This window comes from Grampus griseus, assembly GCF_964374135.1.
Source record: "Grampus griseus genome assembly, chromosome: 8".
Taxonomy (NCBI): domain Eukaryota; kingdom Metazoa; phylum Chordata; class Mammalia; order Artiodactyla; family Delphinidae; genus Grampus; species Grampus griseus.
The window spans coordinates 48,568,317-48,584,322 of NC_139002.1; the positions used below are offsets into that span (position 1 = coordinate 48,568,317).

The window sequence follows — 16,006 nt, forward strand, 5'->3', positions numbered from 1 at the left end:
CTGTGAGCCACACAGGAAAGCAAATCATTATGAAGGTGCAGGCATAAATTTGGGGTTAGGGTTGGGGATGATGTCTTGTTAAAGGCAAAGAAAATAATTGAGGAGCTCAGAGAAAGTGAGCATCACCCTCACGTGGCTCTGATACAGGATCAATTGCCTTTAGAATCAGGAGCAAAAGTGAGCCTTTAGAAGGCACCATTAGCCAGTGCCTTTTGTGATACTGAAAAGCACTGATTGTTACTTCCCTCCACATTATAATAAAGTGAGAGCAGCATTCTCAGAGGCTTTGCTTCTCTGCAGTGTGAGTGCCTGAGGGTAATAATCAAGATAACATGGCTGCTGTTTGATGAGGTCGCAGTGAGTGCCATGCACTGAGCTCGGTGCTTTAGGTGCATTCTTCCTCTATTTCTCACAGCTACCCTCAGGCTGGTATTGCTGTGCCCACTTTACAGATGAGGATGCTGAGGCTGAGAGAAGTGAAGAAACAGCAGTTCACACAGGGTAGAATTTGGAGAACCAGAATCCAAACCTAGCTCTGTTTCTTTGCACTCACCACACTGCTTCATGATAATTTACTTCTGTGTAGAATTTTACAGTTCACAGCTTTGCTGGTCTACAAAGGTTTTTTAGTATCATTAAAATGAGGAAGCTAAGTTTTGTAAAAGTTACATGAGTGTGGTACCAATAGGCGTCTACTCCAAGGGCCCCAGTGGTAAAAGTCTTTGGGGGCCCAATCTGATGATGCTAGAATTAAGGGGATGAATGGGCTCATCTAGACCAATCTGTTCTCCAGATCTCTCTATATCAGACTTTAAGTTCCTGATAGTACCTTCGCCAAATGGCTAACACTTTTCTGCTTCAAGTGTAAGAGAAATCAGCCTCTTCCTTAATCCTTATCATTATAATGTCAAATTCACGTGTTGAGCCACATAGTTCACTCCTTGATCCGATATTCTCTTTTATCCCCTAATTACTTTTAGGCTTCCCAAAATTCTGTGCTTAAGACCTATTAGCCCAGGCCTGAAATTCAATCCTCTTATGCTTCCTTCTCCAAATTCTTTGCTCAATAAGCAATGTATTATTTATAAAGAAGAGTCTGAGGCACGCTCTTAAGGTTTAAACATCTTTTTCTCCAGATTACATCAGGCAGTATTCTAGATGCTTAGGCATCCAAGCCCTCGGCCAACCAACTGCCACCATTAAGGCAGTTTGGGTCTATGTCCTGCTAAGGTAGTGCATGGGGCTGGATGCTCCCTGCCCATTTAGGGCAGCCAAGGAAGGTCACAGCAGGATGAGGGTTGGAGAAACTGAATGGAATACAGATTTATCCATCTCTGTCTATATGACAGAGAGATTTATGGTCAAAGGCATACAAATACATAACCCAAATCCTTCCTACTGCAATTTTAGGCTCTTCCTTTTAGTTCTAGCTCAGGAAGAGAGAATTAAAAGTACTGATCATGTTTTTTTTTATTACAGCTCTAGTCCTTTTCTATGACTGTGCTTCATTCATACCTTCTTATGCTCATGGAAGCTATGGGGAAACAAAGATAAATGAGATTTGGTCCTGATCCTCTATGAGCTAACAGTCTAGAGAAGGAAATAGCCCAGTGCACCAAATATGACAGTAGAATGAGGTGAGAACCCTGCCTGAGATGGCCTGAGGACTTTGAGAGCAGTACCTTTAATGGAGACATGGAAGACTCAGTAAAGTGAGTCACTCTTCCTGTACTTCTAAGAGAAACGAGTCATATTCCTTTGACCTCCTATCTTCAGGTGCCATACAGATGAGTATTTACAATCACCATCACTGTCATCATCATCGCTGTATTTAACTCGTCTCTGATACAGGGCTGGGAGTTAGGGTGTGGCAAGTGAAACACACAGGTCAAGTGCAACATTTAAGGGGGGTACCAGAAAACTCAGTAATTTAGATAATAATATTTTAATACAGTATTTTAGAAAATAAAAGTAATGCAGAGTGAACAAAATTTTAAAGACAGGATCAGCATGGTATTGGTCTCAGGTTCAACCATTTGTCTTTTATTTTTGAGTGGCATAGTCTAATTGAGGTGATCTGAAAAGGACAATGAAAACAAAGTACCTGTTTCATTTTCACTCTTTTGATTGCAAACAAAAGATCTGACCTAAGCTCCAGTAAGGAAATACGGTAGGATGTGATAGTTGATTTTCATTATACAACTGATGTCATATGGGAACCAGCAGAGAAGTTCAGTAGCATGAGCCTTAATAGCCCCCTTAAAAAATGAACCCAGACCGTTATTTTGGATTCAAGAAACTGCTAGATACTTTTCACAACAAAACTTGGTGCTCTATAATTAATGGACACAGCTACAGCTACCCTATACCTGTCTGCATCTTTCCCTTCTGCTACCAGTTTACAATTATTTCCTGCTCCTTTATTCACTTTCCATAGGAGTATCTAATTGGCATTGACTTTTTTGAGCACTACCGTACAAGCCATGGTTGCAGAGTCAGGGGTCCAGTCCTGGTCCAAGCAGCTTTGGCTAGGGAGGGAACTGAGTTGGGTTGGAGTCAAGTGGAGCAAATGGGAAGGAGCAGTTGCAGGCAAGGTAATTTTCCTTAGAATAGGGTTAGGTGAAGCACCTGCCTCTAATACACCAGCATTGTGGACTAGCAATTGAAACTGCACCCAGAAAGCAGAACAAATAGCAAGTGCTAATGGTGTTCCGAGAAAAGAAAGATCACCAAGGGCCAGGGTGTGCTAATTATATGCTATAAGAGCCTGCAATTATAAACCCATAGATATGCAAATAAATGCTGATGGCTCAGCACGGGAGACTACAAAGCCATTTATCCATGGCCCCTGATAAGTGGACAGCAAGATAAATGATTTGTTTATAAATTCACTTAGAGATTACACTAATATCTCTAACTACCTTTCCCCCCTTCTGGGGGGCATCCACAAAATGAAGAGAGCCAATAGTTACCTTGGATTGGATTTCCATATTCATTACCTTCTGACCTAGGCTACTCTGGAGGTTTGCAGTGGGATAAACAGGCCCTTTCAATTGTGTCTGGCTTTCCCTGTGACACTTCTTTACTGCATACATTGGAAGTGATGGTGACATCTGTTCTTGCCACCCAGATCCCCGTGACAGCTCATAAGTTGGCGTTTCTTGTCTGTCTGGCAGAGAGGTCACAGAGAATATAACTGCAGGGAAATACTAAGGATGCTGTCTGCTGGCATTAGGCTTTATGGAACTCAAGGCTGAGAAGCCTTTGAGGGGCCCCGAGCTTGTGGGGTGACTCTCACAGGAAGTGAGAGCAGGCATTGCTGTGGCCAGACTTGCACATACATGAAGCCCATCCCTCTGAGAGTTGATAAACTGTGCACACCAAGTATTTAAAGCTGTCAGTTCCTAGTATTGAAATAAAGAAGTAATTTGAGATCATTAAAAAAATTTTAAAAAAGAAAAATACCTGTCAGTTCCTGACAATTTGGGAGTTTCTGTCCTTCCGTCATCTAACCTGTAGTTAATGATGGTCTAAAAATTTTAAACCTATTTAGGCGATTCAGAATAACTTAGGGCTTCTTGAAAATGCCAGAAGTCTTTCTTCATTTCTCTCAGTGGAGAATGTTTATTTAAAAATCTATATCTATACCTATAGATATACATCTCCATCCATTTATTCCAAGAGACATTTCTAAAGTACCTACTATGTGCCATTTCCTATGTTCAGACAGTAGTAGTAGTTACTGGATATTTTACTGTGGCTGGTATAGTACGTAACATAATAGAATTCTAGGACTGTAACAAAGCTAGCAGACAGAAAGCTTCAAATGTGAACCCCATTTTTATGTCACGTAAAAGGAGATTCTCGCTGATATTTTTAATTTAGTTGTTTGGTTGCATGAGGACTTTGTCAGTGTTTCAAGAAGTCTTTGTCAAGCCTGTCAAGTGTTTTGTCATGTTTTGGTGTTTTTTCATCTACCCATCTTCTGAGATATCAAGTGTTCTCACAATCAAGAAAAGAAACTGGATTTGATATGTCTACTCTTTAGCCAGTGACTGTACAAAATAACATGCAAAAAAACAGAAAAGGAATCAAAGCTGAGTGATAGGTAAAAATAAGCCTGCAATATGAGTAGCTGTATCTCTTTTGATTGACTTTGATAAAACTTTGAATCAAGAGTAATTAAGCTTAGGCAAAGAATCAATCCACTATGAAACAATCTGGAAGTGACTTTCTAAAATCCAAGATATTTAAGCCTGCCCCAAACACCAAATCTTCTAAATATGTGAGTTGTGAAATAATATTATGGTCATAAAATGGTTCCAAAAAATATAGGTAAAAGGCTCACAAGTTCAGCACTGAATAGTGTGCTGGACCTCATTTTTTTTTTTTTTTTTGTCTTGAATTTATTGTAGAGTTCAGAGACTAAAATGTTTTCCCTAATTTAGATGAGTACAATACAGGTAGGATTTTTTTTTCTTAAGGTATGTATGTATTAGCCAGCTTTGATTCTGATAATTTTTCTCAAAATATAGTGCTACCAACGTAAGAAGACTAGAAGAAAATTGGTAACATCATTTTCTTGGTCTGTGGAGACAACATCAGACTGAGAAAATTGAATAAGCTCTTTAGGCAGAAAGTGCAACGTTACTGAAATGACATCACCATGACAATGTTCTATGGCCTCAAGGAAGTCATTGATTCCTTTATTCTTAGGCCCTGGGCTGGCAGTTTAGATCAGCTACCATTTTTTTTTTAACATCTTTATTGGAGTATAATTGCTTTACAGTGGTGTGTTAATTTCTGCTTTATAACAAAGCACATCAGCTATATGTATACATATATCCCCATATCTCCTCCCTCTTGTGTCTCCCTCCCACCCTCCCTATCCCACCCCTCTAGGGGGTCACAAAGCACTGAGCTGATCTCCCTGTGCTATGCGGCTGCTTCCCACTAGCTATCTACCTTACGTTTGGTAGTGTATATAAGTCCATATCACTCTTTCACTTCATCCCAGCTTACCCTTCCCCCTCCCCATGTCCTCAAGTCCATTCTCTATATCTGCATCTTTATTCCTGTCCTGCCCCTAGGTTCTTCAGAGCCTTTTTTTTTTTTTTTTAGATTCCATATATATGTGTTAGCATACAATATTTGTTTTTCTCTTTCTGACTTACTTCACTCTGTATGACAGACTCTAGGTCCATCCACCTCACTACAAATAACTCAATTTCATTTCTTTTTATGGCTGAGTAATGTTCCACTGATGTAACATATGTGCCACATCTTCTTTATCTATTCATCTGTCGATGGACACTTCAGCTACCATTTTATATATGTATTTTTTTAATAAAGATTCAGTGGGTTCTCTAAACAGCCAGGGGTTCTAAATTATATAGTCAGAAAATAACATTCTTTAAATTTTTCTCTGTACAAAGAAAGTGTTATTTGGACTTCTGATAGAGTTAAATGTATTAGTACCTTATGGTAGGCCCTATCTGTAGTTATTTCTTTGTATTAGATGATCAGTCTTACATTTTGTAGGAGTATATCTGTTAATATTAAGTCCTATTTATATAACAAAAAATTACACTCGCTTAAACATGATAGTTTATTTTTGTACAAAGAAGATATCCAGAGTAGGTAGTCCAGAGTTGGTACAGTATCACTCCATGTCATCAGTGACACAAGCTGTACCATTATGCTCTACAATCTGTATCGTTTGCCTTCATTCTCAAGGTTGCTTCATGGTCCAGTGTGACTGTTGAAGCTCCCACCATCATATCTGGGTTCCAGGTCAGCAGAGGGAGGACGTGGGAGAGAATACAATTGCAGGGGTCTCAGCTAAAGTAGCTTCCCTTTAAGCAGCCATCTCAGGAATCCCACAACCACATCCATCTACAAGGCTGAGAAATAAAGTCTTTATTACAGGAAAAGTGCCCAATGAAAAAGTTGATATCTATTAATAAGAAAAAAGGATAAGAAATAAGAAATAGGAAAAATTAATGTTTGGGAAGCAATCCAGCCATCTCTGCCACAGTGGCTCTATTTCAGCGTGGAAAAATTGGAGAATAATAGCAGGTCCTCTTGTGATAACCTACCCAGAATCATTCCCATAGAGCTCATGCATGCCTCTTCATTTCTTATTTAATTCATATTTATGCAGCCTATTAATACAAAGCTTTTTCCAAGCTGAATTTTTGTGTAGACAACACATTTTAGGTACAAATAAGACTGTGATCTCCCAAGGCAACTTTAACCAGAATCATGAGTCTTTCTGTCTCTAAAACTATGGGAAATGTACATTAATCTTCATAAAGCTGAGTATATCAACAAAGCAAAAACAGACCCCCTCCCCCCAAATCAAACAATAGTCAATCTGACTATTTTAAAAGATGTGTTTCAGTGGCTAACTAAAAGTATCTTTCCTTTTACATTACTTCCCACAGTGTGAATTACTTATAAAAACTGATTTAAAAACAAAAAACTTTTTAAGAATGATTTTGCAGCTGCCTTTTTTAAGGGCTGGTGTTTACCATTATAAATTATGTGTGTGTATCATTGATAAACAGAAATTTACAAGCTTACTAGATTTTTTAAAAAATAGAGCACATGTCTTCCCTAAGAATAGATTCCCTAATGTAAGAAAAAAAGTCTGGCTCTTTTATTTTAAAAACCTTTAATTCTTCTTGTAAATGTTACAGGGTTAGCCACTGGGATAGAACCAGCCAAAGTACTTCATTTTACCACTGAGATAGTTATTCTGGGGGACAAAGTAGGCCTCCAGATTCCTCCTGCCTACTCCTCAGCCCTTCTACTGTGTTATACAAAATAAACAGATCAAGGAATCTCTTTCCATGTGGTGGAAAGCTTTGTGTTAGAGAAGAATCCAAGTCTCTAGACAGTATGTCTAAGCCATGATTGGCCACAGTAATATTATAAACTAGGTAGTTTGTTTTTAATGCTTTGTTTATCCTCCTTTCTTCCCTGTTCTCCATCCTCAGTCAGTTCAGGAAGCATTGACTGAGCACCTGTTATACATTAGAGGCCATGTTGGGGGCTAGGGCTACAGAAACACAGACTGTGCCCTCACTGAGTTCACCACCTACGCTTCCTGTGCCTTTGTTCAGGCACGTGGCCACCAACATGGCCTCTGGTGTCTTGTGGCCCTTAGGGGCGCTATCTGCCTCCCCTGGGTATGACCTCATGGGTATCGCCCGGTTTCCTGACACGCTCCTTACCTTCCCGGCTAAGCCTACCCTTCCTGGGTCCATGGCCCAGACTGCCAGTAGTACTTCCATTTAAGTTCCGATCTTTCCATTCTTACCTTATTGGAAAGGTATTGGTAGTAATTTCAGACCATGTGTTTAAAAAGTGGCGAATAGAGTTGTGAAAAAACTGTTTTAATAACCAAGGACTTTGTTTTTACATGGATCTGTGACCAAAAATTGTAGAAAAGTTTACCCAGTCATACTATGCATGTTTGTAAAATAGCAGCTATAACAATGTTGCTATTTTAGATAATGTTACAGTATCCCTAGATGAATTCACTTAATAGAAATTTTACTAAAATGATTATCCTCTTTGTAGAAAACTTTCTGAAGTCAATTATTGGGGGACAAACTCTGAATAAATATATGGAGGAACCACTCAGGTCATATAACCTATTAGATTCCTGGGTAAGACCAACCCCCGCAAGGCACCAAAAAAAAAAAAAAAAACACAATATAAATGTGGGAAGTTGTATTCATTTATTCGTTCATACATACAGTCAACAAATAGTTAATAGAATATGTACTGTGTGCCAGACTGTATAAGTGGTTAACAAAATAAACGTAGTCTCTCTCCTCATAGAATTTATGGTGTAGTGAGAGTGACAATAAAAATTTAAAATAAACAAAAAAATTATTTCATGCCGAGAAAAAATATTATGAATAGGTGCTGTGAAAAGTAACAGGGTGTCCCGGCCAAAGTGGTCGGGGAAGGTCTCTGAAGTTCACATTTAAGATGAGATTCAACAAGGGGGGAAAGTGTGGGGTGTGTGTGTGTGTGTGTGATGAATTGGGAGATTGGGATTGACATGTATACACTAATATGTATAAAATGGATAACTAATAAGAACCTGCTGTATAAAAAATAAATAAAATTAAGAAAAGGAAAAAAAAAAAGATGAGATTCAAGTTTAAGAAGGAGCCGTGCCAGAGAATCCCAAAGTCTGGCATTTCAGACTGGCTTATCCAAAAGGATATAGCATTTAAAGGATGATTATAACTCTACTGAGGTGTCTGACATATGGATTTTAGTCCTGCCACATGTCAGCCAAAGTTCTAATTCCTGAGCCGAGAACCTGTTTCCTGAAGAGACTCTTAACTCAGGCCTGATGAAGCCCAGGGCATTGTCTGGGTTGTTCACTTTTGAGTATGGTGAAATGCTGCTAGTTGCACAGTTGTTTAGTGTGTGTGCTAACCATGCATCTCTTTGTCTGCCTCTTGTATCACCAGGCCTCCGGAACCTGTTTACAGCACTGTGAACAAACTGTGCGATAAGCCTGCTTCTCCCAGGCACTATTCCCCTGTTGAGTGTGACAAAAGCTTCCTTCTCTCAGCTCCCTACCCCCACTACCACCTAGGCCTGCTCCCTGACTCTGAGATGACCAGGTACTGCATGCACTTCCTCACTTCATCTTCTCAAATTGCATGTGCTTCCAAAAGGATGAATGGGTAGAATCCACCTCTGCTTACTTCTCTTGCAATCTACATCTTCCTCAGGGCGGAAAGATGTTCTGCTTCCTTGGGGCAATGGGAGAAATTAAGAACATTGACTTTTTCTTTCTAGTGTGATCACAGAGCACTTACACATGATCACATGATGCTCTAAATGTTCTTGATTCCCATGCATTTTTAATAAGGTATTATATTTTTCCAGAAGAATTAATTCTGAAATTTAATTAGCACTATTTTCCTCATACAGAAGGATGAAAGAGAACATTTACTGAATACATTTTTGATTAATACATTTTGAATAATAATACTGTGCTCCATGCATAACAGCCTAAGAAGTAGATACTATTACTGCCGTTTAATATTTTAACTAAATTATTAAATTAATACCACCATTTAACTGACTCCTTGAGGTATTAAACAACTCATCCAAAACTACAGAACTAGTTGGTTCTAACTAACCACAAAGAACATAATCTTCACCTTTACAGTATGTTAACATCTGTTATCTTATTTAGTTACTCCCATTTTATATAAGAAACTGAAGTTCAGAGAAGTTAAGGCAGTTCCCTCAGTATGATATTGCCAATAGCTGTGGAGTCCAGATTTGATCTTAGAATGTTTTGAGTTTTTCCACAATTTGTAAACAAATTGTTCTAAGTCTGAAGGTTGGACATAATTCTGCATTATAATTCTAAAGCATATGTATGACAGATAATAAAACCCTATCTTCCTGTAGCAGCCAGAGAGGGAGAAAGAAAAAGAGAATACAATGTTCCATAAGGTAGTTCCAATTTAGTTTAAAGTGGGGAGATCTCAACTGTGATGTTTCTACATGTAATGGGGTGCTTATATTGTTATGTTTTCAGACAGAATATCTTCATATGTCTTCATAATATTATTAGGACTGAGAAAATACAGATTTTAGAGTGATTCATAGTGAAGAGGGTCTCCTTAGAACATCATCTCTGTCTTTGGAGATTTTCAAAGAATAAGTTTAGAAGTCAATTATTTGCCTCTCTAGGGGAGTTCAATAACAAATTTTAAGTTATATCTAACATTTCTAGAAATAGATGAGAAACATAGTTTTGGCTATGTAATCAGCTGGGGCATTTTCACTAATTTGCAACAGGTAAAGCCTAATAGCTTTGCTTGTTTTAAAATTCTTTATAAATATTAATTAAATCCTCCTATACTTTTAACAAATTATAAACACTTTTTCTTGGTACAGTGAAAAATACAGTTTTGAAGCTAAGAGGGCAAAGTCACCATAGCCATAGGGAAGGGAGAAGGAACACACACACCTACAATAACGACTTTCTAGTAATTATGCATCTATAAATAGTCAGCTACATAAAGGCAGCTAACATTTATTGAGCTCTTCCTGTGTGCCAGGCGTGTTGTTGAGCACTTCTTACAAATTATTTCTCCTAACCCTGACAATCACCTGATGAGGTAGATGTTATCATTATCTTTGCTTTACAAATACAAAAGTCGGGGCTTGAGAAGTTACCTGACATGCCCACGATCAGCCACCACTAAGTGGCAGGGCTGGGATTCAAACCCAGGTGACCACTAGCACCTGCATAGGCATAGGCATGATGGCCCAGACGTCTTTGCTTGCTGGAAAAATTCTCCACCCATTTCTCTTTGTCTTTCCTTTCTCTGTTTTTATCCTGCCTGCTCATCTCCCTTCATCTGGCTCAGTGTCAATGAATCTTTTTTTTTTTTTAAGCCGTGTTCTTTTTTGATGAACACAAGAATTACATTCCTTGCCTCCCACTGGGGATTGTGATGTATCCCTTCCTAAAAACTCACCAGTAAGTGGATGACAGAATCTACCTTTTGTATGGACCCACCAGATATGATTCTTCTCCATTTACTTTCTGTAATCTGTATTATGAAAACCACAGGGTTTTTTCCCCCAATTTTTTTTTAAAAATTGCAGTATAATGTTGAATATGTGTTTTTCGTATTACACACCCTCAGCAGTCCTGATATGCACTAGTCCCCACCCTCACCCTTCATCTTCCCTTTGGGAATTCTATTTTCTATTTATTCTCATTCTGTCCCTATCCTTTTCCCTATTCTTTCCTTTCCTTTTCCATACTTTTTCATATTTATTTCTAGAAAAATGTCACACACACACAGACATACCCATTTTAGTGGCATTGCCACCAATACACTGATACTGAAGTTCTTGATTTCTCCCCCACTTTGTTCCCCTTCCACACTTGTCCAACTCAGTAAATGGCACATATATTTACTCCACTGCCCAAGCCAAAACTTGAAAATCACACTTCGCACTTTGTTTTCCCTCACACCCATCATTCAGTCTGTCTTCAAGTCCTGTTGATTCTACCTCTGAAATATATCTCAAATCTATTAATTCTCCTCTGCTAGTTTTTCCACCGCTTTAATCCAAGCCTCCATCATCTTCCACCTATAATAGTCTCCTAATTGGTCTCACCCCTTCCACTTTTGTCCTCCTCTTTTAGTCTCAGTGCAGCCAAAGTGATCTGTTAAAAATACAGATCAGATCGCTCTCTCTCCTTTGCATTAGGATAAAATGCAAAGTCATGAACATGGCATCCAGGCTGTGCATGATCAAGCCGCTGCCTGCCTCTTAAACATCTCATGTCACTCTTCCTTTTGCTGAACACACTGTTCACACCAGCCTTCCTTTTCTTCACAAAATGCACTGAATCTCTTCCTGTCTCAAGCGCTTCACACATGCTCATTCCTCAAACTGAAAAGCCCTCCCTACACTTTGCCTGATTAACTTCTGGTCATCTTAGGTCTAAGTTTAACTTGTACTTCCACAGAGAAGCTCCTTGAAAAAGGAAATCAGGTCCTCTACTCTATTCTCTCTCTCTCTTTTTCCCCATATGACTCAAGCAATTTATAATTGTACATTTATGTGATTTTTAAACCAAATGCCTATCTCACGCTCTGTGCTGCAAGGTCAATGAGTGAAACGCTGTCTATTTTGTTCACCGCTAACACTTAGCCCAGTGCTGGCACAGCAGGAGCTGAGAATTACTGCGTGCCTAATTAACGTGGAAATAAGATCTGAAGACAAGCAAACAGATACCTGTTTCAAGAACAGGTCATGGCTCAAGCTGTGCTTTACCCATTTTTTTTACCTCCATGAATGAATGAATCCATGCATGGAAACAAATAACAGACTAGAACTAATTTTGTGTATTTCACTTTCACCTTCAATTTTCTTGACGGTCAGTGTCTACATTACAGATTGATTAGGTAGCTCTCAGCTCTTCATGAAGACTGGGCAATTCCTTTCAGAGATTATTTACTTCCTCTCCAATGGGAAATACCTCTCTGAGCAGATGTTTCTTGAAATACAGCCAGTAATTCAGGGGACAAGTTCAAAGATTTCTAGTTCCATTTATGACACCATCACTTGCTTTTTCCACTGTGACCTTGAATAACTTAAAGAATATCAGAGGTAGGTGAGAACTGAGAGTTAGATAGACAAGCCCTTATCCAACTCTGTTAATGATGAGGAACCCAATCCATTGTCTTCATGGGTCCACGTCTTACTTCTGCTCATGGTAAAATAAAAGTATTTAGGGATCTTCTGCCCTACAAAGAATATTATAAGAAAATATCAATTCATTCAATCAAGATTTATCAAGCACTGACAAAGTGCAAAATATTATACTAAGGACAACCTTTTACAAATATGTAAATTGAAGAGGCCAACCAAAAATTTTGAAGAAATGCCTAATCTTTAAGTTGCAATATGTGCTAATATATATTTTTCAGGGCATTTGAGAAATTCCCCCAGTCTATTTCAGAAGTATGCCCATATTGATATAGTAATTACAGTCTCAGATGATGATGTAAGCTAGTTCTGTGAAAGTTAGCCCGTGAACCACGCTTCCCTGTGTACCAGTTAATCTCTAATTAGCATTCATAAAAATGGAGGCAAGTCAGCAAAAGCAGGGAGTCAGTCGTCTGTATTCTCTGCCTTTTGAATACCCAAGTTCTCAGCTCTTTGAACTGATAGCAAATATTCAGGGATGAATTAATGGTATACACAATTTACTTCTATAACATCATCTAAAAGAAAACAGAGAAGTTATAAGTTTTCCTTAGCAAAGCATTTTAAATTACTTGGCAAAGTGTCAGCTCCTAAGGCTGCAGATTATGTTTAGAGTAATTGACTTTTCAGATCTTGCAAAAGCAAGAAATGGGCAGAGCCTGGAATAAAACTAAAATTTGGAGCTCTATGAAAAACAAATGGGATTGCTGTGAGGCTCCTGCTTATCCAGTATATCTTTTTCTTTAAGAAAAAAAAAAAAAAGATGTAGTTTTTGATGTTGTAATTGGTTTTTCTACTTTGGGAAAATGGTAAGTTATTCAGCTTTTAATATTCCTGGGGCAAGGAAAATCATATTCTTGCCTGTTTTCTCGACATACGGCATATTTTCATTTGTCCTTTTACATAATTGGTCCTAATTATTGTTTTGTCGTTGATAAACAGAGACTGAGATAAACCAGATGAAGGCTAATTAAAATATGTGGGCAGATTTGGGATAGGAAATGGACTCTGAAGTATTAGGTGATCATAAAACATCTTTACTCCTTGAAGAGATGTATTCATGGGACTTCTCCTAGGTCACCAGAGATTAACCTGGATGCTAGGGATTTAAAGGTGAATAAGACATGGTCCTTCCCCTTAAGCAGTTCAACATGTAAGTGAAGAATTCATTACTGTGCATTGTGATGTATATCTGCTAAAGGCCCTTGGTTTCTCCAGTGTACTTAGTCTCTAGGTAACTAAAAGAAGACTATTATAAGAGGTACTGATGGGAGCAAACATGCACTCAGACTGTCCCTTCTGCGAAGGTGTGAACTTACACATATACACAGGACTCTTCCCCACTCACACCTTATGTTATTAATTCCTAGTCATTTAGAAGAACCAGTCTTCCTGGGAAACTTAACCTTATCTTTTCGTAGGTCCATCTGCTAGATTAGTTTCTAACAATTTTCTACAGGGCTCAGAATCCATGTCTATAATTCACTCCTTGTGTAGAAATCAAAGTTGGCAGCCTCAAGCCATTCCTAGTTTGGGAACACAGAGCAAGATCTTTTCTCTTACAAGATTTCAGCCATATGGCAAAGTTATGGTGGCCTGTCTTTGGCAAGCATTCTCTTCTTATAAAATATTAGAAAATGTATCTATTAATGTTTTAACTGTCTCAAAGTCTATAAACCCAAAATCAAATATAACTTCTAGACATAATAATGCTATCATAAAAGTACACGTGAGTCTCTAAAGGTAAACAGAGGAGGAATCAGCTAACTCAGCCTCTGCTTTTCTGAAAGTTTTCTCAAAGACACTGAGCTCATCAGTCAGAAGAGGGAAGAAGTATGTTGCAGGTAAAAGGAATAGCACAGAGTTAAGCCTCATGATGTGTGAAAGCACAGGGCACTCTGGAACAACCAGTAGTTCTGTGTGGCTAAGGGTTATTGGGTGGGTGATAAAGTTGGAGCTGCAGGCAGCTACAGTTCATAGAGGGTGTTACTTGCCAAGCTGAAGATTTTGAACTTCATCCTGTAAGCAGCGAGGAGTTTGAATGCTGAGCAACGACATAATTCAATTTGTGTTTTTAGAAAGATCACTCTGTCTGCTGTGTGAGAAGAGTTTGAAGACAGGGAGACTAGTTAGCATATCAAGTAGGGTTGAAATCATGAAGAACTAAACTGAAGCTATGGCGATGGAGAGAGATAAATAGATACAGAATTAATTATCAAATAGATTGGGTGGTACTTAGTGATTGATTCAAGGGGAAGACTTTTCTGGCTTGGAGTATTCATGAGATGGTGATTGCATCATCTCCCCTTGGAGACAGGGGGCGCTGTTGTCCACAATAAATATATTTAAACATAAAACTCTGTAGAGGGAAACTCAGTGGAAGGAAAGGGAGGCAAAGTATATGAGGAGGTCTCTTGTTTGAAATGAAGGCGACGTGATGTTGTAGAGGAGCCAGGGATTGTGTCCAGACTGTCTAGGTTTGAGGCCTTCTTCTGGGCATTAACTCACCAGAAAAGGGGGAAATTAATCATAGCTGTGCTATTCTCCTCTTAGGGTTGTTGTGAGGATCCAGGGAAATGGAGCAAGTGAATTTTCGTCTAGGCACTACCTACATTAGTCATTATTAATTGTTTTCATATGCTTATTCTGTTTTAAAGCCTTGAGCTCATGCATATTTATTTTTGGTGTTATCACAAATCAGGTGAAGAATATTTACCAACACAGGTATATCCCCAGGGGCCAAAAGGAAGCTGTGGATGCTAATTTCTTCTGTCATTCTTAGTGGCAGCATCCTTGTCACCACAGGCAAAGTCATATATTTTCCCTTTTATTCTTGCATTTATAGTGTCCCCGTAAAAGGTGGCATATTTCTAAAGCCACGTGCGACTTCACGCATGTATAATTTTCTTTTTTTAATCTACTCACATAGCAGTATTTCTAGACCGCACGTACCTTTTTAGGAACGTAGACAAAATGACAGCTAGAGCACAGATTAGTAGCCAGGCACTTTCCGTATGCACCTTCTTGTTTCTAACAATCCCGACAACTAACTCTGTAGAGGGTGAGTTTTGATGTAGCAAACAGAAGAGCCAGGACTCCAGCCAGGGCTTTCCCACGGCCAGGCACCTGCTCTCAGGGAGCCTTAATCCCTCTTGCACTCACCGCAGCTTCTCACTCAGGCCCCCACGTCTTATGTCCACAGTGCCACAAATCTGTGGATCCTGAAAGCAATTCAAGCCTTGTTCACACGATGTAATCTGGGAAATGCACCATTAAAAGAAGAAAGAAGATGCTTAACAAATCATTGACCTTCTTATGCCCTTAAAAGGCTGAGATAATTTGAAAGAGTTCTTAATTTCATTTTTAATTAAAACCAGGAGAGGAAACCCTCCGGGCATGGCTCCTAAAGCCCGACTCCTTCCGGAGTTTATGCAGCAGCTTCTTCTTCAAAGGCCTTCGCTGCCTTTTTGAAGTAGGTGATCACTAAACCCAACTGGAATTAAGCAAACTAAGGAGAGATTAATGACTCCCACAAAGTCACAGAGGCGGCTCTTGCCACATTCCGTTTTACAGCCTCTTCTCTGTGCAGTGTGATATACGCAAGGATTCACACCGAAAGAAACACCCCTTGCTTTAAACGTAATGCATTTTCTATGTAGATCCTTTTTAAAAAACATGCCATTTACTGTTTCCCTTCACTTTTGTTCTTATATTAGGGAGG

At 38.9% G+C, this 16,006-nt stretch overlaps 1 protein-coding gene across 6 annotated transcripts in view; it reads left to right on the forward strand.

Annotated features, from left to right (window-relative positions):
* The window catches only part of DLG2 (discs large MAGUK scaffold protein 2), a gene marked incomplete at its 5' end in the record, with an annotated part of 938,475 nt that overhangs the window by 445,477 nt on the left and 476,992 nt on the right, over positions 1-16,006 (forward strand). For 4 of the 6 annotated variants that reach the window (XM_082659633.1, XM_082659629.1, XM_082659630.1 and 1 more), the window contains one exon: positions 8,499-8,654. The exons of the other annotated variants lie outside the window; for them this stretch is intronic. In XM_082659633.1, the coding sequence (XP_082515759.1) occupies positions 8,499-8,654 (156 nt within the window). The remainder of the gene's footprint in view (positions 1-8,498; positions 8,655-16,006) is intronic. 6 annotated transcript variants of the gene reach the window in all.